The sequence below is a fragment of the Vombatus ursinus genome, unplaced genomic scaffold (genome assembly GCF_900497805.2).
Source record: "Vombatus ursinus unplaced genomic scaffold, bare-nosed wombat genome assembly UNPS02015066.1, whole genome shotgun sequence".
Lineage (NCBI taxonomy): Eukaryota > Metazoa > Chordata > Mammalia > Diprotodontia > Vombatidae > Vombatus > Vombatus ursinus.
In genome coordinates, this window is record NW_020954844.1 from 7,869,716 (window position 1) to 7,895,161 (window position 25,446).

General features: G+C 47.9%; 1 protein-coding gene across 1 annotated transcript in view; it reads left to right on the forward strand.

The window, feature by feature from the left end:
* Positions 1-1,635: 1,635 nt before the first annotated feature.
* ADRA1D (adrenoceptor alpha 1D) overlaps positions 1,636-25,446 on the forward strand; it is a 67,728-nt gene continuing 43,917 nt past the window's right edge. Inside the window, exon 1 of the mRNA XM_027846123.1 lies at positions 1,636-2,755. Coding sequence (XP_027701924.1) covers positions 1,636-2,755 — 1,120 coding nt within the window. The remainder of the gene's footprint in view (positions 2,756-25,446) is intronic.

A 25,446-nucleotide genomic window follows, 5' to 3' on the forward strand; every position in this document is an offset into this window, starting at 1 on the left:
AAACTGCACATACTTAAAAAATGTGTGGATCACCTAGGATGAGAAATAGAGGGTGCTACAGGGTGGCCCAGTGGAGGTGGATGGCTAGCTAATCACACAGTAGGGCTGGGACTGGGAATCCAGCACTATCCATTTAAGAGGGGCTTAGGTTGAAACATCTCTTCTACAGACTCCGGACCGAGAATAATCTCAACTGCCTGCTGCCCTCTAGTGACTGGTGTAGGGAGGACAGAAGCATCTTCTCAAAAATAATCCCAGATAGCGCTTTTAGGTTTGCAAAATGCTTTACATATATTAGCTCATTTGATCCTCACAACAACTGTGTGAGGTAAGCGTTATTATTGTCCCCATTTGGCAAAGTGGCTGAAGAAAAGGGGGAGGGGGGAGGCATAGAGACTTGGGACGCTGAAAGTGAGAGGGATGGAATTAGGAGAAAGGAAGGGGAGAAGTAGGGATGAGAAGGGAATAGAGAAAGAAAGGCAAGAAAGGAGGAAAGGGGAAAGGAGAAGGGGAAAGAGAAAAGGAGAGGAATAGGGGAAGAAGAAGGAGTAGACGAGGGGAAAAAGAGGAGAGGATTAGAGGAGGGGGAGATGGAGAGACGAGGACAGACAAGAGCGCTGGAGAAGACGGGGGAGAGGGGGGTGAGGGGGAAGGAAGGCAGAGAGGAGGGAGAGAGACTGTAAGGAAAAACCCAGGAGAGGGAGGGAGGAGAGGAAAGCGAAGGGAAGGGCGAGACAGAATAGGGAGGGGAAGGAGAGAGAGGAGAACTGGGAAGAGAGGAAAGGAAGGTGAGGGAGGGGACGGGGAAGAGGGAAGAAGCGGGAGAGCAGGGGAAGAGGGAAGGAAGGTACAAAGAAAGAGGGAGCTGGAAGGGGGAGAATTGGAGAACGAGGCTGCGGCAAGAAGGCTGAGCCCAAGCTGCGGCTGCCGGCTGCCCACTCCTGAACCCACTGGAAAGTCAGACCCGCCCCTCCTCCCTCTCCCTCTCCTTCTCCCTCTCTCTCTCTCTTCCCCAACCTCCGCGTCCCTTCTTTCCAAAAGGAGTTTCTAGCTCCCTCCCGCCCGCCCTTCCAGAGCCCTCCTCCTGACGGCCCCTCCTCCCGTCCCCCGCCCCCCTTTGCTGCTCTCTCTCCTCCGCCAAAGTGCCAGCCGAGCCCGAGCCGAGAGCAGTAGGGAGCCGAGCGGTGGCAGCCGCCTGGACCGCAGCCCCAGCCGCCCCCCGACCCCAGCCGCACAGAACCGCACCGAACCGCCCCGAACCGCGGCTGCACCCCAGCCTCCCGTCCGCTCTAGCAGGCTTGGCTTAGCAGCGCTTGGAGATCCATTCCCTCCCCCTTGGGTCTCGTAGCTTTCACCTTGGAGCTGGGCTTAGGGGAGCCCCCCGACCACCTCCTGTCCCCGGGCTGCCCCTCCCGGACCGCTCCGAGGCCCCGCACTGCCCGTGGGAACTTGTCAGGAGGAGCCCGTCGGGGCTGAGGGGGGAGCAGGAAGAGGAGACGGAGCAGAAGGCGGCGGAGGCGGAGGCGGAGGCGGAGGAGAAGGGCAGCCGCTGCAGCGGGAGGGCCATGCCCAGCTCCCCGCACCCCGCCAGCCCCGCGTTCCCTCGGGCCCGATCCCCGACGGCAGCCCTCTAGGATGCCATTCCCGGACCTGCTCCAAGTCGGTTTCGACGGGCACGGCTCAGACAACGGGCCGGGGGGCAGCGGGGCCGGCGGCGGGGGCGGCGGGGGCGGCGGCAGCGGCGGGGGCTCGGACGGCTCGGGAGTAGTCGTCGCCGGCGTCCCCGCCACAGCTGGGGGTGCTGCGGTCGTCGGTGCGGGAGGCGGCGAGGGCAACCGCACCTTCCCGGGGGGCCCGGGGGTCGCGTGCCCCGCGGGCAGCCCCGGCAGCGGCGGCGAGGTGAACGACACAGCTGCCGTGGGGAGCGTCGTGGTGAGCGCCCAGGCGCTGGGCGTCGGGGTCTTCTTGGCCGCCTTCATCCTCGCGGCCATAGCTGGCAACCTGCTGGTCATTCTGTCGGTAGCATGCAATCGCCACCTGCAGACCGTCACCAACTACTTCATCGTCAACCTGGCGGTGGCCGACCTGCTTCTCAGCGCCACGGTGCTGCCCTTCTCGGCCACCATGGAGGTCCTGGGCTTCTGGGCCTTCGGCCGGGCCTTCTGCGACGTGTGGGCCGCCGTGGACGTGCTCTGTTGCACGGCCTCCATCCTCAGCCTCTGCACCATCTCCGTGGACCGCTACGTCGGGGTGAGACACTCGCTCAAGTACCCGGCCATCATGACTGAGCGCAAGGCGGCCGCCATCCTGGCCCTGCTCTGGGCCGTGGCCCTCGTGGTGTCCGTGGGGCCGCTGCTGGGCTGGAAGGAGCCTGTGCCCCCCGACGACCGCTTCTGTGGCATCACCGAGGAGGCGGGCTACGCCGTCTTCTCCTCCGTCTGCTCCTTCTACCTGCCCATGGCCGTCATCCTGGTCATGTACTTCCGCGTGTACGTCGTGGCCCGGAGGACCACGAGGAGCCTGGAGGCCGGGGTCAAGAGGGAGCGGAGCAAGTCCGCGGACATCGTCCTTCGCATCCACTGCCGAAGCTCCGGACCCGAGGACACGCGAGCCGCCAAGGGCCACAACTTCCGGAGCTCCCTGTCAGTCCGCCTGCTCAAGTTCTCCCGGGAGAAGAAGGCGGCCAAGACCCTGGCCATCGTGGTGGGCGTCTTTGTCCTCTGCTGGTTCCCTTTCTTTTTCGTCCTGCCCCTGGGTAAGTGACACACACATCCTCCTCCTCTCCCCGTTTCCTTTACCGGCCCCCGGGGGCTGCCTCTTCGCAGAAGGGCCGGGCCTTCTTTGCCTTCCGACATCCCTGATGTCCCAACTTGGCCTGTCTTTGGTTGGTGGCATCTCCAGCTTGATGTAGGGGTAAGAAGAAAAATAAAGCTGATAGAACACGACTGGGAGAAGTAAGGTCTGAGTAGGGGGCTGTTTGTAGGTCAGCTCGGTTTGGCTCTTTGTGTATGTGGGGGGTGAGGGTGGCGGGGTGTTGTGTATGTAGGTGTGTACTCTCAGTGTGTGTACATGGGGGCACTTCTGTTGGCACCCAGGCGCTGAGAGAGGGCAGCAGACATTCCATCACCCCACCTAACTTTCCCTTCCTGCCTTTTCTAATGAGCATCATCGAACTTCCCTCCTCCATGATTTTTCACTGTTCTTGAATCCACTTAGCGCAAGGGTGTGAGAAGGTGCAAATCTTGGTGTGCATGAACTCTCAGTTCATTTGTATACCATATAGCATGCATAGAAACTTGGGTGGGCATATGTAGATGCCTGTTGAGAAGCAGAGAGTCCATGGAGACAAGGATTTTCTTGTGATTGCCAAGGAAGGATCACTTGGAATGGCATTAGAGAAGAAGCAATGGACTGGGTCCCAGGACTAGCTCCATTACTGCCTTGCTGTGTGACCTTGAGCATGGTCCTTCCAGCTTCTGGCCTGCCTCAGTTTCCTCCCCCTGTAAAATGAGGAGGTTGGGCCGGGCGATCTCTCAGCTCCCTTGCAGCTCCGACATTTGTCATCCTTGGATTTGTTAAAGCCACCTGGCTCATTCTTAAAGCAGCCTGGGAATGCCCAGGTAAGCTCCCTTCTTAAGGGGATAGTTTCCCTTCTCCCAGGAGCAGTCGTACACACATACACACACACACACATACACACACACAGCGTTCCCTGCACAGGAGCCAATGCTGCTGCCTATTCCCTGCATTCACTCCAGGAGCCTCAATGGAGAGGACTCTCTGTTCCATACAGTGTGACCTTGCTGCAGGTTTCAACATCACAGAGCTCCAATACAGCCTCGTCCCCTGAGTAGTGCTCAGCAGAACTCCAGACCCCTGCAATGACAAGCTGAAATGCCTCCCCTGGAACACGCTGGCTCCCTTGAGAGCTGCCAGCCACACAGCCTGGATGAGGGTGGGCAGGTGCTTCCTAGTGGGTAGGGACATCTGACCATGCCTATGGGTGTGCGTGGCTGTATACAACTCTGTGTCCACCTATTGATCATATACGTGCAGGGATGCACACGTGTGTGGTGTGCTCATGCAGGCAGACAAGTGCTTTGCTGCATAAAGAAACACATGCATATACATGGGGTAACAGTTATGTCCTTATGGATAGTTGATGGGACCATCGCTTTAGAATGGAGAAAGAGGTCAACTAATCCAATCCTTTCATTTTAGATCTGATGAAACTCAGGTCCCAAGAACTTGGATGACTTGTCTGAGGTCCCCCAAGTAATGGGCTTGCAGAATGGAAAAGATCTGGATCTGAGTTCAAATCCTTCCTGATAAGTCACACTTATTTCCTGCATACTTTTACTCCCCTACTCCTTTGGGCAACTCACTCTTTGGGTCTGTTTCCTCATCTGTAAAATGGTGGGATTGGACCAGATGAACTCTGCCATTCCTTCTAGGTTTTAATCAGTCCTCTCCATAGGCCCCTTGAGGACAGAATCCATTTCATTTTTATCTTTATCTTCTCAGGCAGCATGGCATAGTTCAGGCCTTGGAGTGAAGAAGTCATGTATCCCAAGCACAGCACGGTAGATAGAGAGCTAACCTCCAAGTAAGGAAGACGAGTTCAAATTTGGCTTCAGATATAACCTGTAACATTTAATCTCTGCCTCAGTTTCCTCAACTGTGAAAAGAGGATAATAATGCCTACCTCCCAAGGTTCTTGTGAAGATCAACTAGATATCTGTAATGCATTTAGCAGTACCTTTTACATAGTAGGCACTTAATAAATGCTTGTTTGCTTCTTTCCTATTCCCTTACATCCCCAGTGCCTGGTATATAATAGGTTCTTAATTGATTAAAATCAGTCAGTGATAGGTAGCCATTCCCAAGGCTCTTGATCCAGGATTCTAAACTATCTCCCTCAGGGTCTGAGGAAGGATGGTGGTCAAGGTGGTGGGGCTGCTTCTACCTGCTTCCTGTCTCTCTCTCAGGTTGCCTTGATTTGGGTAGGCTGACTTGTCTGCCCTGTGAGTGGCAGTTGGTTACAAGTTGGTGGTTTTATGTAGTATTTTGATTTTTGAATTCCTACCCATTCTTAAAGCTTAATTCCAGAAGGCTTCAGTGAATGGGGAATGGCCTTCTCCACATCCAGCCTTGCACTTCTCTCCTGCATTCGTCATACACTCATGTATATCGCAGTTCTGGAAATTTGTCTTTTCTCCCTACTAAGGTGTTGGGGGAAGCGATCGTGAGGGGAAAGACTTTCTCAGCGAGAATCTTTCTCTTTCCAAGTCTAGCATAGGCAGGCTCTATTTATAATGAACAAATGAATAGATGAGTCAACAAATGAATAGATGAGAAAATGAATGAATGAAATGTGTATGCATATATATAGATATATAGATATATATATATGTATACCTACACACATATAGTGCTGGTTTTGGCTATATCCACATACAATTTGCAAAAATGGATATAGATATAGATATAGATATAGATATAGATATAGATATAGATATAGATATAGGTATAGATATAGATAGATAGATAGATAGATAGATAGATAGATAGATAGATAGATAGATAGATATGCAGAATACACCTGTATATACTTGCATGAACAGATGAGCTTGGTCCACACTGAATATAAATGCAACCATAGAAAAATGCATGTTGAGCTAACAAATATGTGCATTTATCCGTACATCTGTGTGCATATGGTGTTGCATATCCATGTAAATTCAGTGTGTGTGAAGAATGAGGACACAGCTTGATTGGGGGTGCCCATGCATGTACCTGTACATGTATAAAAATAAGGGCATTGTCAATGTAAATGTGGGATATTTACATATATGGTAGCATTGCATGGGTGTTCATGGGTGTGTGTGGATTGTGTCCATGTTATTTGCATATATACAAAAGTGTGATATAGTAGATGGAGCACGGAACTTGGAATCAGTAAGACCTGGGTTTGAATCCCACCTCTGCCATTTACCAACTGTGTGACCCTAAGCAAGCTGATTAACCTCTCTGGGCCTCAGTTTCCTCATCTGTCAAATGAGGCAGTTGGACATGACATCTGAGGACCCTTCCCCGCTCTAAATCTCTGATGCTATGGGTAGCAGGGCACACGGGCACAAGAACAGACGTGCTTTTCACACTGAGACCGTCCTTTGCTGTGGACCACACACACACACACACACACACACCTCCATGGGAGGAGTGGGAGTAGCTGTGAGCTCCCTCGTTGTAGCATCTGTAAGCTCCTCTATCCCAGCTCACTGGGCCGGGTAGGAAGAGGTGAGAGGAAGGACATGAGCCCAGAGGGAAAGAGAAAGGCTGGTTGTAGGTTGTTTTTTTTTCTTCTGAAAGCTTCGTCTGGCCTCCTGCAGAGGGCCATTGGTGTCCATGAGCACATCTGAAGGCCATGCTGGGCTCAGAGGGAGGCCCCTGGCCAAGGGAGGAGGGGCCCGGGACTGCAGCAGGGGTGCTTCTACTCAGATGCCTTCTCTGCAGGTTGGCAACTTCCCAAGCACCATACCCTGCCTGGCACCTGCTCTCCACCACCGTCCATCCCCCCTGTCCTTAGCAAGCTGCATGGGGTAATAGAGAGGCTGAGCCTTTGGCACTAGCAAACCTTAGCTCAGATTTCTGCTCGGCTGCTTGCTACCTGCATGACCCCAGGCAAAGCACTCGACCTCTCCAAACCTGTGGTCCTTCCTGTGTGAAATGAAAAGGCTGGGCCAGACCATCTCTGGTCTTTTCTAACAGTAAAATCTCCCCTGCTGTGGGCCTTTCCCCAGCTCAGTGCTGCAGCAGAAATGGAAAGAAGCTGGGGGGAGAGCTTTCAGAAGGCCTCAGGGGAGGCAGGGGCTGTAGGGGAGCCCAGGAGCCTCAATGCAAGCCCCATTGCCCTTGCGTGGGCCTCCCGCAAGAGCGTCTCCTGGTTGTCTCCTACCTTCCAAGATTGCAGCTTACTCTGGGGTCAGCCAACACCTGCCTAGGTGCTAATGGGAGATGGGCTCTGCCCCTAAGCAGCCTGCGAGATGGTACAGGGGTCTGGTAAAGACAGTACCCAGTCTGGTATCCATAATAGGGGAAACCACTCTATCCCAGCACAGGTAGTGGGGAAAGGTGATGAGGTGGGGCCTTTGGGCGCCCCCAGACCACGTGACAGACAGACTTTGTTGTTCAGTGGTAATCAGTTGTGTCTGGCTCTTTACAAATGAGGAAACTGAGGCAAACAGGGGTAAGCTACTTGCCTAGGGTCACACAGCAAGAGTCTGAGGTCAAATTTGAACTCACGTCTTCCAGACTCCAGGCCTGGCGCTCTGTATGCTGTGCCACCCCCTGAGCATGAGAGATAGATCATTTATTGAGCACATACTGTGTGCCAGGAACTGTATACATGGAGGCAGCTAGGTGGCACAAGGGAAGGGGCATTGAACTCAACAAGACCTGAGTTCAAATCCAGCCCCAGACACTAATTAACCACAACCTCAGGCAAGTCATTAACTTTTGCCTGCCTCAGTTTTCTCATCTGTAAAATTGAGATAATAATTGCATCTATCTCCCAGTGTCATTATAAAGATCAGATGAGGTAATATTTGTAAAGCAATTTGCAAACCTTAAAGCACTAGAAAATAGCAACTAAGACAGTTCCTTCCCTCAGGGAGCTTATGTTCTACTGAGGGAAGACAACACATAAAAAGGTATTGGAAAGTAAGTGGAGAAGGCGGTGCAGCTAGGAGTGATGTAATAACTCAAATTCAACAGCCTAAATAGGAGAGAGTATGACTAAATACTTATTTTTTGGTCTGAACTGGTGATTTCATCATTATGGGGAACTCCCAGCATGAGCACTTCCATCCTCTAATGCAGATCAACGCTTCATCTCTGACATCCAGGCCCAGAGAGCTCTGTAGACAACTGAGGTGACTCACATGGTCAGTATGTGTAGAGACAGAGCCCTGGTCTTCACAACTCTTCGCCATAATGCCACACTATTATCCCCATTTTACAGACAAATTAATTGAGGGTCAGAGTGATTTGCCCAAGGTTGCCTAGCCATTAAGTGTCGTGGAGGATTTGGCATAATATGCCCGATATTCTGTCTACTACAGAATGCTGCCTCTGGTAGTGATCAAGAAAAAGTTTTGTATAGGAAGCAGACCTTCAGCTGCCCCTTGAAACAAAGCTAGGGATTCTAAGAGGAGAAGGTAACAAGGAGGGTGTTCAAGGCAAGGCACACAGCCTTTACAGAGGCTCGGAGGTGGGTGATGAGGGCCCATTTGTCATCCAGTTATTAAATTCCTAGGGTGTGCAGAGCCTAGGGCTACCAAGGTAGACAGGAATAGCTCACTTTTCTGTGACTCTTGGAGGTAGATAGTGTAAGGGAGAATCACTCCCATTTGACAGAGATAGAAACTAAGTCTCAGAGAAGATAAATGACTTTCTCATGGTCACAGAGATATCAATCAATCAACAAGTATTCATTCCATGCCAGGTCTTCAATGAAGACAAGGGCAGAGAAGTCCTTTCCCTCAAAGAGCTTACAGTCTAACCCAGGAGATCATTAATAACAATAATAATAATGATAACTAGCATTTATATGATACTTAAAATTTACACAGCACTTTACATGTGTTGTCTCTTTTGATCCTCACAACAGCTCTGTAAGTCAGGTGCTATCATCATGCCCTTCGTACAAGTGAGGAAACTGAGTCAGATAGTGGTTAAATGACTTGTCCAGGGTCATTTAATAAGTATCCAAGGCAGGATTTGATCTCAGGTCTTCCTGAGTCCAGGTCAGTGCTCTACCAAATACATTGCCTCTTTAATTAGTATTTAATTAATTTTAATTAAATGTTATTCTTTAATAATACCCTAACATTTATATAGTGCCTTAAAGTTTGCATAGTCCTTTACATGTGTTTTCTTTTTTTGATCCTCACATAGCCCTATTATTATCCCCATTTTACAGATGAGGAAAATGAGGCAGACAGAGGTGGGGTAATTTCCACAGGGTCAATCAGTCAATAAACATTTCTTAAGCACCTACTATGTGCCAGGCTCTGCCAAGCTAGTAAGTGTCTGAGGGTGGATTTGAACTCAAGGCTCTCAGACTCTAGGTCTGGTGCTCTGTGCACTGCGCCACCTAGCTGCTTGTAGCTACATAGCATGAGCATGTATAGTGACATACAAAACAGAAGAAAATTTCAAGGGTCAGAGGCAGGAGTTAAACAGGTTTTCCGGGCCCTTTCCACTAGACCCTGGGTGTCTCCCATTCTCATCCCAATGATGAGATGCAGTCACTAGCCTCATAAGCTTTTAGAGCTTGGAAAGTACTCAAGAGATCATCTGAACCAGCTCATTAATTTCACAAGTAAGGAAACAGATAATTGTTTAATAATAATAGGGGTTTGTTTTGTTTAAGCACTTTAAAGTTTGCAAAGCGCTTTACCTGTCATTTCATTTGATCTTCACAACAAACTGGGAAGGAGGTGCTATTATTTTTCCCATTTTACAGATGAGAAAACTGAGGTGGGAGAAAGGCCCTGTCCCTTGCCCAGGGTCACACAGCTAGTAAGGGTCTGGGGTGGGATTTGAACTCAGGCTAGAGAGATGAAAGGATTCGTCCAAGGTCATCCAACTAGTTAATGGTGGAGCCAGGATTTGAGCGCAGGTGCTTTGATGTCAAGTGCAGTGGCCTTTCCGGGGCATTCCTCCAAGGTGCTCACAGTCCAGCAGGGGGTCAGACATGGTCAAGGATGGTTTTGCTATAAAGTAGAACATGATATGCGCAAGAGAAGGAGAACTGTAGCTAAACAAAGAAACAATCCTTGGAAAACTCGGGGAAGCAGACCGGTGCAGTGGAGGCCGAGGCTCTGGACACAGAAAGTACTTTGAGGACAACCTCATCCAGCCCCCTCAGCTTACAGATGGGGAAACTGAGGCCCAAGCAGGTTAAGTGATTTATAGGAACAAAGATCCCAGGCTGGAAGTGCCTCTGAAGCCATCTGGTTTTACAGATAAGGCAACTGAGGCCCAGGGAGGCTGAAGGGTACAGATGGAAAGGTCAAGGTCACATAGGTAGTAAAGATCAGAGGTAGAATTTGAACCCAGACCCTCTGCCTCCACTATGCCAATCTGCTTCCCTGAGTTTTCTGAGGATTGTTTCTACCTGAAATCCATCGAACATAGAAATGGAAAGAATGAAAACAAGAGTGATGACAAGTGAAATGATATGCGCCTTTAATATTTCCCCAATGCTCTATTATAAAAAATTAAATGCCTTGTGATGTAGAGACCATAGGAATTATCGCGTCCATTTTATAGATGGGAAAGAAAGGCCCAAACAGGGCAAGTGACTTGTGTCAGAGTGAACCTTGATTTTCCTGATGACTGACCTAGCATGAAAAACGTATAGACTTGAGAGCAGAAAGAGCTTATAATTTCTGGCTCGGGGGTGAGAGGACAGGGAAGGCTTCCTGGAAGAGGTGGCCTTTGAGCTGGACCTTGGAAGGACATCAGTTCAGTGGACTGAGATGGAGGAAGGGGGAGGGGAAGGGACATTTGCATTTCATAACCAAATTGATTGAATCTCCAATGTGCATGACACTGAGCTCAACACTGAGAATACAAAGATATACAAAACACAGGGCCTGCCCTCAAGAAGTTTCCAATCCAGTTGGAAGTACAGGACATAAATGCTACAGTTTAGAGATGGAAGGGGTCTAGGTTGGGGTGGTGAGGGGAGACATTCTAGAAAAGGTGGGGATTCAACTGAGCACTGAAGGATGAGAGGTATTTAGATAGATGGGGAAAAAAGGAAAGAAGGCATTTGGAGTGGAGATTTTGTGGGGCACAACATGAGCAAAGGTGTGGGGGGAGAAATGAGCACACCGTATTCGAGGGATAGTTAGGAGACTAGCCATTCTGAAGGAGGGGGCTGATATACTGGAAAAACAGGAGAGCTAGTCAGAAAGGCAGGTTTGAACCAAACCGTGGTGGGCCTTGAATGCCAGGCTGAGTCGTACGTACTCTACAGAGTTGGGAATTACTGAGGGACTTTGAGCGTAATCCACGTGTGTCATAGGAAGATGAATCTAGAGGGTCACACACGATAAGCCGGGAAGGAGAACGCTGGAGGCAGGAAGACGACCTAGGAGGCTTCTTAGGGAATTTCAAGTGATCTGTCCTCTCTTCTCAGAGAGAAGGTGGGGGACTAGGGGTGTGGAATACTGCAAATGCTGTTAGACGTGGCCAATGTGCTCATTGGGTAGGGGAGGGAAAGGGATATTCAGAAACCAAGAGGTTATGAAAACAAAAGATGTCAATGAAGCTTTTTTTTTTTCCAATTTTACCAAAATGAGAAATGTCCAAGTCTGGGTTTGGAGTCCGAGGGCCTGAGTTCAGATTCTGCCTCCAGTGCTTGCTCCCTCACCTCCTGGGCCTCATTTTTCTCCTCTGTAAAATGAGGGAATTGGATTAAATGACCTCTGAGGTCCCCTCTGGCCCTATCTTTTTGACTCCTAAACAAAAGTCCAGATGAGACGCGATGAGAGCCCAGCCTAGGGCGTCACCATAGCAAGTTCAAGAAAGGGACAGAGGGAGAGTCGGGAAAGGGGAACAGGAAACAGAGCTCAGTGCCTGACGATGCCAGGAGTCCATCTCCTTGGGAGGGGTCTAGGAATCAAGGTGTAATGGAAAGCATGGGGGATTTGGAGTTGGGGACCCCGAGTTCAAATCTGGCACGTCTGCCATCTGGGCCTCAGTCTCCTCGTCTGTAGAGTGGGTCAGGTTAGGGTTAGAAATAGCATGTGGGACTTGAGTTCCATGGCTGGTAAGGGAGAATGGAGCAACAAGTGAGAAAGCGGAGTGGAGCCCAAGGATGGAGCTCCTTCTTAAATAGAAACCTAGTGTGCCAGGAGAGGGGGAGAAAGAGCAGCTCCAGATGTTGGGGGCGGGGCTGATGGACGCTCCATCCTGAAGCCAGAAAGAGGTCTGGGAGCTGGGGCAGACTGGTCCCCCAAAGACATCAGCCTCATGAGCCATCACCACCAAGGGTTAATGACTTGCCGGGTGGTGTCTGGAAGAGGAGAGCAGGACACTCACTGAGCTCTTTCTACGCATAAGGACCTTAATGGGCAGGGCTCTCCAGAGACGAGAAACCAGGAGATACTGGGGGGCAGTCTTCAGGCTAAGGGCAGTGTTGCATAGTGGTTAGAGTGATAGACTTGGCATCCTGACTCAGATAAATGCATATTTTATTTGCATCTCAGGTGCTAACAGAGGCCCTAGCACATAGTGGGAACTTCATAAATGCTCGTAGATTGATTGATAGATAGGCATTTACCAGCTCCATGACCCAGAAGGGGTCACAACTTCTCTGCACTTCAGTTTCTTCATCTGTAAAATGGACATAATAACATAGCACCTCCTTACAGGATTGTGGTGAGGACTGAAAATGAAAGCAAATGGAAAGTATTTTACAAACCTCAAGGCATTATCCCAACATCAGCTAATGTTGTTATTATAGATTTGGATTGGATTCCAAAGATCTAAGTTCATAACCCAACTCTGCTGCTAACTGGTTATGATTCCTTAAACAAATCACTTAATTCCTTTGGGCCTCCATTCTATATAATGAGATACTTGAGCTAGGTATCGTCAAAGCTCCTTAGAGCTTTAAATCTTGTGTTTGATAAGGACTGTTTCATTTTTTTTCTTTGTATTTTATACCAACCACCCAGGATAGTGCCTGGCACGTTGAAAGTACTTAATAAATGTCTGTTGATTGATTGGTCATTTGACATGTATACACTCCTGAAGGGAATGGTGAGTGTGGCCAGGGACCCATTCCCCAGCCTCAGATAGACCAGAGGAATCTGTTGTCTGGGTATCAGGGGAAGCTATTGAAGGTGAAACCCCAGGGCATCTCCCTTCCCTTAGTGGAGAGTGACCATGAGGGACTTTTTCCCCACTGGGGAGGCCCAGGATTAAGATGGAATTAGGGTCAGGAAGGAGAAAGAAAAAGATCCATAGAATGGTATCAATGGAAGGAGCCTGGAGGTCATCTAGTCTGACCTTATTTTGTAGATGCTGAAACTGACCCTCGGAATGGTTAAGGGATTTCTCCAAAGTCCCCCATGTCAAGCCCCTTTGGCCCTTTCCTTCCTTCTTTGAGGCTTCATTTCTTCGGCTGTAAAATGGGGGGGGGGGTAGATTTGATGGCCTCCAAGATCTCTCTGGCTCTAGCATTCTGTGAATCTGGGGAAGAGGGAAGGATTCTGCCCTTAGAAAGGGAAGATGATTACCAGGCTGAGGAGATTTAATGGGATTTGAGAGCTCCTTGAAAATTCCCTTTAATGAAGCAATTTGCAAGCCTTTTGGAGAAGAGATCAGTATAAATGTGAAGCATCTTTCTGTCTCCTGTCTCCATCCCTTGCCATGTTCCCTGTATATAAATGCAGATCAGCCTTTCTCCCTCAGCAGTCTGTCTTCCAAGCAATATCGAAAATCATCTGCTTTCTAGTCTCTCTCCAAGGGAAGATGCTGACCAGCACAGACTAAGGGCTGAGGCAAGACCGAGGACTCAGAGAGAAGGGATCACTGTTTCATGGCCCCCATATTCCTGTGGAGGATTCCTAATCCCCTTCCCTCTCCCTCACTAGCTTGTTTAACCCTATTGAAATTAGCCAAGTTCCCACCCCATCCCCTCAGGGGCTAGCTTTCTGTATCCAGAAATTCCAGGCTAACAATTTGCTAATAACCACACACACACACACACACACACACACACACACACACACACACGACAACGGCATTTTAGATAGCCAGGGTGGCGTAATAAATAGCATGCTGGATTTGTGGGTTAGGATGATGTAGACCCCAGTCCTACCTGACACCTACAAGCAGGGGTGTGCTAGAAACAGCCCATATGAGTTCTTGTAAGCCAATTGCTAAATTTTTGTTCTGAGCATTTGTGCCTCAGAAATCACCCCAGAAATGATACAAATCAGGGTTCGATTCATTGTTTTAGTGATTATCTGGACTTAAGAAAGTGAATGTTACTAATGCAGATTAAACTTAGAGGCATAATCTACAAACTTTTTATTTTTAATTTTCAGGAAAGCCAGTTGTTAAACACTTACCAGCACACCAGCACCTATAAGGCATATAGTTCTGGGCAAATCACGTAATTTTGCCAATCCTCAGTTTCCATTGTAAAGAGGGGGGTGATACCTGTAGTCCCTACTTTACAGGGTTATTGGGAATCTCAAGTGAGATAATGTATGTAAAGTGCTTTGTAAACCTTAACGTGCTATGTAAATGTCTAGTAATATCATTCTGCAGTGGCCTTCTAGAGACAGTGCTCCTGCAAGGGCAGCCTTCCAAGAAGACACAGCCTCCCATAGAATCATGGGATTTAAAACCAGAATGGAATTTAGAGATTATCTAATCCAAACCTACTGTGGCCACCACCCATTTTACAGAAAATGAAACTGGGGTCCAAAGAGATGAATGACTTCTTCAAGGTCTCAGAGTTAATAACAGAACTGTCATTGGTCTCTCTGACTCTGAAACTCACGTTCTTTCCATTCTACCATTTTCTGAGGCCCCTTGTGCAGGAGGATCATAGATTGAAAGCTGGAAGGGAGGGCAGAGACTGCTTAGTCCAACCTCCTTATTTTACAAAAGAGGAAACTGAGGCAGAGGGAGGTTATGTGATATGCCCAAGGTCACATCAGTAGTAATCATCAGAGATGAGATTTGAATCCAGGCCCTCTCACTCCAGAACCAGAGTCACTGTGCCATGCTAAGCTCCGAGCTAGCATGTGCATTTGGTGGAACTTGAACCTAGAATCCCCAGGCCAAAGCCAATGCAGATCTGTGAGCCGGCCTCCTGGCTAGGGGATGAGGGGAGGAGTCACCTAAGCTAGGCAGCCTCATGTCTCAGGCAGGTGACCCAGGGAACTATCACCAAGTTTGGGAAGCTGGCGTTGAGGAACCGTTCAGGCCAAAGCCTGAAACAGCCACAAAGTGATCTGAGGACAGGAAGAAACACTAGAAGAAAGCAACAGGCATCCTGCCTGCAGGCAGGGGGATGGCCAACATGACCTCCTAAGTCCTTTCCAACCTGAGGATTCTAAAATGTTAGGACAGAACCCCAAACCTGCCTCGTTATCGTGGGATTGGTTCTTTCCCTCTTCCCCTTTCCCCCATGATGCAATTCAGTTCAATCCAAGAAACATTTATTAAGCACCTACTGTGTACCAGATCAGGGGTGGCATGGGCAGTGGAGAGAAAACCAGTCTTAGAGTCTGTGAGACCTGGGTTCGGGTCCTGCCTCTGACACATTCTGGATGTTTGACCCTGGGTAAGTCTCAATGTCTCCAAGAATCTCTCTAAGGCTGTTGATTGTAGAGAAGGTGCCAACCTACATTGGTCAACATCAGAGAAATTATAACTCCAGTCCCCAAAATTATATGTGAGTCACTCTAGTGACCCTGAGCAAAAAAGAAAACAATCCTGGCCTTAGAGGGCTTATGTTCTAGTGAGAGGACCCAAATGCACACAGATAAGTATACACAAAGTGATTCCAAGATACTTCAAGAGGGAAAGAGGGCTAAGACCCGGGGGATCAGGAAGGGTCTGCCATAGGTGCTGCTCTCTGGGCTGGACTTTCAGGACAGGAAGGAGGGGGCAGTGTAGACAAGCAGTGTCTGTGTGCCCGGTCTCTTGTCTCCCCTCTCCCTTAAGGAGAGGGCCCAGCGTAGCAGGAGGGGCCAGGGAGGATGGGAGTGAGAAGGGATGACTCATGGCCATGAGTCAGGCAACAAAATAAGACAGGATATGACCAAGGGCCCCGGTGTGTAAGTCAGAATCTCCATGTTTGCAGGAAGTCAGAGAGGGGAGAGATGGGAATGGGCCAGGGGGGTGTGGGAAGGCTTGCCAGAGGTTGTGGGACTTTGATCCAGGGGGAGATTGAAATGCTGTAGGGGCAGAGCAGCAGGGGAGAACAGAGGAAAACTCCAGGGAAGGGGGGGGGTCCCAACGGGTGCAATCTCTGTGAGAGTTGGTGCAGGGCCCCAGATGAGTGCATAGAAGCAGGGCCGTTACCGGGGGCAGGTGGTTAGAGGTAAGTTCCTCTTCCGAGGCTTTCAAAATAGACTCCGCTCAAGTCAGAGCAACACCGTGGAGGAAACCCCAGAGGTGGAGTCAGAGGTCCTGGGTTCAAATCCTGGCTTTCCGGGGTGACCTCTGGCAAGTCACTGGACTAAGCTTTGGTTTCCTCATCTGTAAAATGACTGAGTGGGACTGCAATAATAATCACTAACATTTAAATGGCATTTTAAAGCTGGCAAAGCTCTTTCCTCATGTTATGTCATTTGATCCCCACAACAACCCTGGGAGGTAGCTGCTATTATTATTCCTGTTTTATAAATGAAGGAACTGAGACTAAGAGAGGGCGAAGGGCTTTCCCTCAGTCACACAGCTTATTATGCATCTGAGGCAGGATTTGAACTCAGGGCTTGCCAAGTCCAGCACTCTATCTACTCTGCCACCTAAAAGGCCCGAAATGTGAAGGATCCTTCTGGTCCTGCCTTTCACTCATTGGGTGAGCCTTGGCCAATCTTTTCATCTCCTGGTCCCCTCTTCTTCATCTTAAGGACGGAAGGATCTGAGTTCCCTTTCCTCAATTCAACCGATCAAGCATTTTCTGAGCACCTGCTATGTGCCAGGCACAGAGTGCTGGGATCTGGTGATACAGTCACAATAATAAAGCAGTCTCTGTCCTCAAGAACCTTCTTTACGACACATTTACACAAGTAAATACAAAGTAATTTGAGGAGGGGGAGAGAGATGGGGGGAGGGGATGGAAAGGAAGGAGAAAGAGAATGGGAGAGAGAATAAGAGAAAGAAAAGAAAGAGAAAAAGAGAGAATAAGAGGATGAGAGAGAGAATGAGAGAGGAAGGAGATAACGAGAAAGAAAGAGAAGAGACAAAGACAGAGAGGGAATGAGAGAAAGAAAGAATGAAAGAGAGAATGAGAAAGAGAAAGAATGAGAGAGAAAATGAGAGAGAGAGAGAAAATGAGAGAGAGAGAGTGCTAAAATGTAGGGCAATCAGGGAAGGCTTCATGGAAAAAGTGGTGCCTGAGCTGAGCCTTGAAGGACAAGGAGCACAGAGGAAGTGTTGAAAAGTGAATATGTACCAGGGCGGGGGAGTGGCTCGAATAAACACGCAGAGGCTGGAAATGGAATGTCACATGTGAGGAACAGAGAGTAGTCCAGCTGGCCTGGAACATAGACTGGGAATAATGAAATAAGACTAGGGGGAGGTAGGTTAGAGCCAGACTGGAGGGCTTAAATGCTAGACTGAGGAGCTGTATTTAAACCTGGAGGTAAGAGTGAGCCATGGCAGGTTTCAGAGGAGGGCAGCGGTACGGTCAGAGCTGTGACTTTGGCAACTGGATACAAGATGGACTAGAGAGGTGATAGAGTAGGAAGACCCATTGTAATAGTCCTGCAGACAAGTGATGAGGGCCCAAACTGGGAAAGCAGTCGTATGAGAGGAAAAGAGGGGATGAGTGCAGAGATCTTGTGGAAAAAGATTCAAGAAGGCTTGGTAGCCCTTGGAGATGGGGAGCAGGGGAAGGAGAGAGAAGAGCCAGATGCCTCTGAGACAGAGCTGGAACTTGCCATCATGAACCCAGAGCCAACGTGCCCCAAATGTCACTCGATCGAGCATTATGGGTTCTGCCCTCAGATCGACTTTTCATTTTATTTTATTTTTGGATGCAATTGGGATTAAGAGACTTGCCCAGGGTCACATAGCTAGTAAGTGTCTAAAGTCAGATTTGAACTCAGGTCCTGCTGACTCCAGAGCCAGTGCTCTATCCACTGAGCCACCTCGCTGCCCCTGGATCAACTTTTTAGACAAATCCAAGTGGGAACAGAGAGAGCTCACTGCTAGTGAGGCCACCTTGGGAGAGGTGGGGTATGGGGCAGAGCTCTTCTGAGATACAGCCCCTGATGGAGAGGCAGAGGGAGGAAGCTGCCATCTGGCATCTTCATTGTTCTTGCTAACCAAGTGTTAAGCAATCAACAAGTGTTGATTAAGTTTCTACTGGGTGCCAGGCACTGTACTGGGCACTAGAGACACAAAAACAAAAATAAAAAAATGAAGCAGTCCCCGCAATTCAGAGAAGTTGTTTCCAGTTATAGAAAAGGATAAGCACTCTCAGCACCCTTTAAATTTGGGCACCCTGGGAAGAAGCCCCAACTGCCCCAGTCATGTTATGGCTCTTCCTGAGGTTGCAAATGTGGGTGACTGTCTAGAGGGATGATTGGTGCCCTCAGATAGGCCTGGAGTCAGGAAGACCTAGATTCAAAACCTGCCTCATACTCTTGCTAGGCGCGTGACCCAAGGCAAGTCTTTGAAAGTCTTAAAGCCTCATTTTTTCATCTATAAAATGAGGATAATGATAGCACCTACATCACAGGGCTGTCGTGAGTCTCAAATGATGTAATATGTGAAGTGCTTTGTGAATCTTAGAGCACAATATAAATGCTAGCTATTATCATTATCATTATTATTATTATTATTATTCATGACTCCATATAATATTTCAGGATAACCAAAAATGCATCCTCCGTCAGCAGGCAGCTTCATGGGGAAGGGGTTTTCACTGACTTCATCGAGACTGGCAGCTTTTAATAGTAGCGTGAGGCAAAAGGGTTTTTGGTTTCAACCACTGATTAATGATTCTGGCTCTCCCAGGGCATGTGGGGAGGTTTGTGGCCCCGGGGGAATGTGTGCTGGCAGAGCACGCTGGCTATTTCCAGGGGGACAGAGGGGAAAATCCTTCCCTTCCTTGTACTCGTCACAGGCAGTGAGGACATCATCTCTGCTCCCTTTTTCCCAGAACGTGGCCTCTGAACTTCGAGCCAATCGGTGGGGATGGGCTAACCTGAACCATCCCTACTCCCTCCATCGCCTGATTCATCCTTGAATGAATAGATGAAAGCACCTACTATGTGCCAAGCTCTAGGCTAACTGCCAAGTAGAATGAAGAGAAAAAAGATAGTCCCTACTCTCCAGGGGCTCACATTCTGATTGGGGGGCACCACACATATAAAATGAGCTCCCCAGCGGCCCAGAAACCTTAGGGTACACCAGCAGATCATACCCCATAGCAGTCAGTCCATTGGTGAGGATGCAGGGCCAAGGCAGATGGGAAGACAAGTTCATTGTTCATTTCACCGGCACACTTCTTGGTGACTCCCATCTCATCTAAATGAAATGGATCGCCATGATGCCCTTCCTACCTGGCTGAGCTGGGCGGGGTCAGGGCAGCCGGGGGGGCTGGGAAGGAAGGCTGGGAGGCAGGCTGCCCCATCCCCCAGACCCCCCGAAGTGGTTCTTCTCATCCTCTTTACATGGTGCGCATGTGTGTGTGCATGTGCATGTGTGTGTGTGTGTGTGTGTGTGTGTGTGTGTTGCCCTTGTAGGTTATGTGTATGACCAGATGGTTTTGTCTCAATGCACCTTAAGGAATGTGTGAATAGATGTCTTTGGAATCTCCTGCGCCCCTCTCTGAGGGGTGATTTGATTGTCTAGAGGGCAGCAGAAGATTGGGAGCATGAGGCTGGTCACTCTTTTCTCCTCAAAGAGGTAGTACTATACCTGAATTAGATCTCTCTGCCCTCTAAATATCCCTAGTCTAGGGGAGATGCTTTCATTCTTAGCTTCAAGTCACTGTCCTGGTCACTAGCCCTTAAAAGGGAATAGTTACTACGCATACATCTGCAGACTTGACTCCATTCCCACCAAATACTAGTTATGAAAAGGCCATCACAAATACTGAATGGGGAATGATCCATTTATCCAAGTAGGTAGCAACCAGAAATCAGAGTAGGTATTCAGATTAGAATATACTGAACAACACACAAAGTAAATAACTAGGAATAATTGGCCACACATGGGAATGAGCTATCTCAGCTGGGGGGGGGGGGGGGGGGGAGAGAGAGAGAGACAAAGAGAAACAGAGAGGATGAGAGATAAAAGAGATTGAGAAAGATGGAGGAAAAATGAGAGAATGAAAGAGGATGAGAGAGAAAGAAATAGAGAAAGGAGAGAGAATGAGAGAAAAGGGAGAGAAAAAAAGAAATGAGAATGAGAGAAAAAGAAGGAGAGGGAGAGAAAATGAAAAGAGAATGAGAAAGAGACAGAGAGAAAGAGGGAGAGAGAAAATGAGGGACACAGAGGAAGAGAGTGAAAAAGGATGAGAGAATGAGAGAGAAAGAGGGAGAGAGAAAAAGAGAGAGATGGAGAAAGAGAGATGAAGAATGAGAGAATAAGAGAAAGAGGGAGAGAGGAAAAGGGAGATAGAAAATGAGAGAGGGTGGCTAGGTGGTGCACTGGATAGAGCACTGGCCCTGGATTCAGGAGAATCTGAGTTCAAATCCCGCCTCAGACATATAGCACTTACTAGCTGTGTGGCCCTGGGCAAATCACTTAACCCCCATTGACCAACAAAAAATAAAAAAGAAAAGAAAAAGAGAGAGAGACAGAGGGAATGAAAGAGGATGAGAGAGTGAAAGAGAGTAAGAGAATGAGAGAGATGGAGAAAGAAAGAGAAAGAGGGAGAGAGAATAAAAAAAGAAAGAGAGAAACAGAATGAGAGAAAAAAGATGAGAGAGAAAGAGGGAGACAGAGAGAGAGAGAGAGAGAGAGAGAGAGAGAGAGAGAGAGAGAGAGAGTCAATCTCACCCAAGGGGAAATTGCTCAGTCTCTAAAGAGGCAAACTGGAATTCAGAGACGTGTCAAGGCTCCTACATGTCTGCTGCTTACCAAAGTCTTTTCTCCTTCTCCAGTACACTCACTCCCCCCGAAGAAAGCTTTGGGATTATGTGTGTTCTCTCAAACCAAGAACATTCTCATTCCAAGTTCTCACCAACTTCACATCTCATATAGACATACCGCCTCAGGTGATCCTTCTCTCCACCAGAGAAAAGAGCCGTGTGTAAATACAGCAGGTTAAACCCTGGGTTACATCTGGTTTGTAAGTAGAGCTGGGAGAGTTAGGGGTCCATCTGTGGCCAGGGGCAAGACTTCTTCTGTAGCCAAGTAAAGTTTTCCTCCATCTGGCTCCCACCTACCTCTCAATACTTATTTCACATTATTCCCCTTCACCTAGTATCTATTCTAGCAAAACTATCCTGCTCCTAGTTCCTTATACATGACATTCATTTCCCATCTCTGTGCCTTTGTCCCATGGGCCCCCATGTCTGGAATGTACTCCCTTCTTCTCTCTGTCTGATGCGATCCCTAACTTCCTTCAAAGCAGAGGTGTCAAACTTATGACCCAAAACTCCTGCACCAGAATCAGATTAAAATGTAATTGGAAGATATTTAACAAAATAAATAAAAACACAATACAACCTAGATAATGTTAATTTGTGTTTTATAGATAGATAGATAGATAATATAGATAATAATGTCAATTTCTAAGTCAGTATGAGGCCTGGGGAGTTTCTATTGGAGTTTGACAGCCCGGCTTCAATGGCTAGTTCAGCCGATATCTGCCATCCAAGGCCTTTCTTGATCTTCCCTCCCCCTCTCCCTCCCCACCCCTCCCCCAGTTCTTAGTCCCTCTTGAAATCTCTTATTTACGGCACTTATCTGTGTCTATTCTTGTCCCTTCTGAAGGGCAAGAGCTTAATACCTTGCACATAGTAGGTTTTTAAAATAATTTCTAGCTGTGTGACCCTGGGCAAGTCACTTAACCCCGATTGCCTCACCAAGAAGCAAAAAAAAAAAAATTATTGAAGTTGGAGTGAATTGAATTGGCCAAGATTCAGGGTCACTTTGTGCTGGGTCGTGGCTCAGTCTGTGTCAGAGATCAGAATGTTGCCAGGTTTTGAGCTCAGCCCCCGGCCAGACTTGGGGCTCAGTGGGTGGCGAAGGCTCACCCAGGCTGCACAACTACCTTGTGGTCACCAGGAACAAACCTTAATGACCTCCAGGTTGGTTCTTCTGCTTAGGAAAATAGCAGCATCCTCATGTGGAATAAACCCATAAATGCATAAGCATTTATTAAGCGCTTATTCTATGCCTGGCACCATGCTAGAGACTAGGGCACAGAAACAAAAATCAGAGTCCTTGAAGACTTTCCATTCTATCAGAGGAGACAAGTTGTACATGCATAGGTGTGATGCTAAATATGTAAAAAAGAAATACACAGCTACAAAGTCGCTGAAATCTGAAGGAAACTGGGAATTCTAAGAAGTTGAAGGGAGGAAACATGGTCATAATGATCATCAGAATAATACCTAGCATTGACATCGTCTTAGAAAATTCACAAATTGCAGATATGATCTCATCTTACTCTGCAAGGTAGGTGCTATTATTATTCTCAGTTTTACAGATCAGGAAACCGAGGCAAACTGGGTTAAGTGACTTGCCCAGGGTCCCACAGCTAGTAAGTGTCTGAGGCTGGATTTGAACTCAGGTTTTCCTGACTCCAGGTCCACTGTCCCGCTCTGGGTATAGAGAACATTGACTTTGGAGTGAAAGAACGCAAATTCAATCCCCACCACCAGTTCTCGCTACCAGTGTGATGTTGGGCAAGTCAGAACCCCCTGGGCCTCCGTTATCCCCGCTGTAAAACAGAGGGGTTACACTGGATGGTCTACCAGCCTATGACCACCTAGGAGGGAGTGCATTCCAGGTACAGCCTATGCCCCTATACAAAGGCTTAGAGGTTGGAGGTGGGCTGTTGTGTGTAGCGGGTTTAAAACCTCTTGGCCATTCCAGAAGGTGGACCTAGAGCCAGTGAGTGGACATTACTGGAGACAGATTGTAGCTCAACATAAGAAAGGGCTTTTTACCCTTTTTCCATTAAGGATGGGCAACTGTAGAATGAATTACCTTGGCCAGTGCCACCTCAGCTGGCCAAGCCCAAGAGCAGCTGCAGGATTCACTGGTTATATTCCCCGACTGTCCTCAGTGACCCCAGGGTTTCTCCCAACCTTTGCTGACCCCATAAAAGAGAAGGATTTGAAGTCAGAAAACGGCTTCAATCCTGCCTCTGCTCCTTACCACGTATATGTCTACAGGCTAATTGTGCAACCTTGCTTAGCCTCTTATGCCTCAGTTTCCTCATCTGTAAAAGGAGGAGATTGAATGAGGCAATCTCTAAGATCTTATCCAATTCTAGAGCCTAGGGCTTCTTATGACCCAGTGGCAATTAACGGATGCACCGTCCACTCTGAAAGAATTGCTGGCTGGCTGGAAAAAGTTATTTTCTGTTTTCTACCAATGCTGTAGAGAGAGGGGAAGGATCTTATTCCTAGCCCCAGAGTTGTGTGAATAGGAGCATCACGATGTGGGAGTGCTGGTATGGTTACATTGGGGGCGGAGGAGTTAACGTGAAAAGGAGCCAAATTAGTGATTTCATCCCTGTTTGGAAACCCGAAGTTGGCAATTTGTCTGAAACTTATAGTTGAAGAATTGCCTAGCTCACTGAGAGTTAACATGACTAGGCCAGGGTCACACAACCAGAACATGTCAGAAGCAGAGCTTCCTGATTTCAAGATCATCTCCAAGCTTCCTGCATTGCACCTAGCAAAGACTTAACAAATAAATGTGTTTTGAATGAATGAAAGAATAAATGAATGGGAGAGGGGCAGAAGTTGAGACAGATGAAGGAAAGCAGAATACACATGGTCATCCAATTCCCAGTAGAGGTTGGGCTGCCTTATGTTTAGAATTTCATGGCTTTCTTTTCTGAGAAAATCTCATAAAAGTGAAGATTAGCGTGTCTAAAGAAAGGAAAGGAACCAGCATGGGGTAGGCGGGGGGATGGCAGAAACCTAACAGGGTGATTAGAGGCAGCTGAAAAGATGCAGGGCAGGCCCACCTGGTGGGCACAGCAGGTGCCCATCACCTAGGGTGCTATGCTGTGTCAGAGGTTCCAGAGGCACCCGCTCCCCACCAAGCCTAGCCTTCCTTATACAGCACTGGTCTTTTTGATCTGCCACCCACTTAGAGACTCTCCCAAGTTAGGCAACAAAGCCAGAAATGTCCCAGACTCCCCCTATGAACATGAGCAGGACTTTCTTCCCAGGGACGGAAACCCTGGGAAAGGAAGAAGGATGCTCAGGGCATCTTCTGTGGAAACAAAAGCCTAAATTAACTCATCAGATGAGCACATTTGCCCTGCTGAGAGTCTGGTCCTAAGAGCCAGAACATAGATCTTTCTGTTTTTGTTAGATTTCTCCTTTAAAAAATTTTTATCATTTCTTTTGTCATCAGTTCATTTCAGAATACCCAGGGTAGAAATACAAGATATAATAATTTTATGTGACCCCAATAAACTTAATCCTAAAGACAATTGTAGCTAGCCATCCTTTGTAACACAGAATTTTAAAAAAAGAAGGAAAAAGGCAGGGGAAAGAGTTGAGCATAAATAACCAACATATCAACTAAAACTGAACATCTATCCAGTGCTCCAAGGCCATGGTCTCTCACTTCTTCAAGGACGGGAGGGAGGTACATTTTCTCATCTCTTTCCTAAGGCCAGGTTTGGTCATCATGATTGCACAGAATCTGGTTTTAGCTTTCTGTTCGTTCATTTACATTATCATAGCTGCCCATGTGATTCTCCTGGTTCTGCTTACCTTACTTTGCCTCTCTTCATAGAAGTCGTTTGATGACAGCATATTCTTCATATTCATTGTCTCTGTCAACACAGTCATATTCCATTACATCCATATGTCACTATTAATTTGGCCACTCCCCAATCAATGGGCATCTACCTTGTCTCCAGTTCTTTGCTATCATAAAAATTTCTACTATGAATATTTTCATATAGATGAGATCTTTCTTTTTGTCTTTGACTTCTTGGAGGAGATGCCTAGCAGTGGACTCTCTAAGCCAAAGAGAATAGGCATTTTAGTTATTTTTTGGCACATTGCTTTCCAAAATTGTTGGACCAATTCACAGTTCCACCAATAGCCTATTAGTATACCTCTCTTTTTGCAGGCCCTTGGATGGGATTTTAAGTAAAGGTTCAGCAGCTTAAAGTGTTGGGAAGCTAAGAGTAGAGAATCCAGCCTCAGATGTAATCAGGTAGCAAGGTCTAGGACAAAAATGGGAGGACCAGTTCACAGATGTGCAAGAACAGAAATGAAATTTCACTAGATTGGGGAAAGCTCAGGGCTTTGGTTTAGCAAATAAATATAACTCTTGTCAAGTGAGAGGGGAAGAGAGACCATAGTGACATAGAGATGAGTCAGAAAAGGGAGAAAGAATGATGGAGAGAAAGAGTAGAAAAAGGGAGCAGAAAATAAAGGAAGGGAAGGGAGAGAGGAAGAGAGGGAGAAAGGGAAGGAAGGAAGGAAGGAAGGAAGGAAGGAAGGAAGGAAGGAAGGA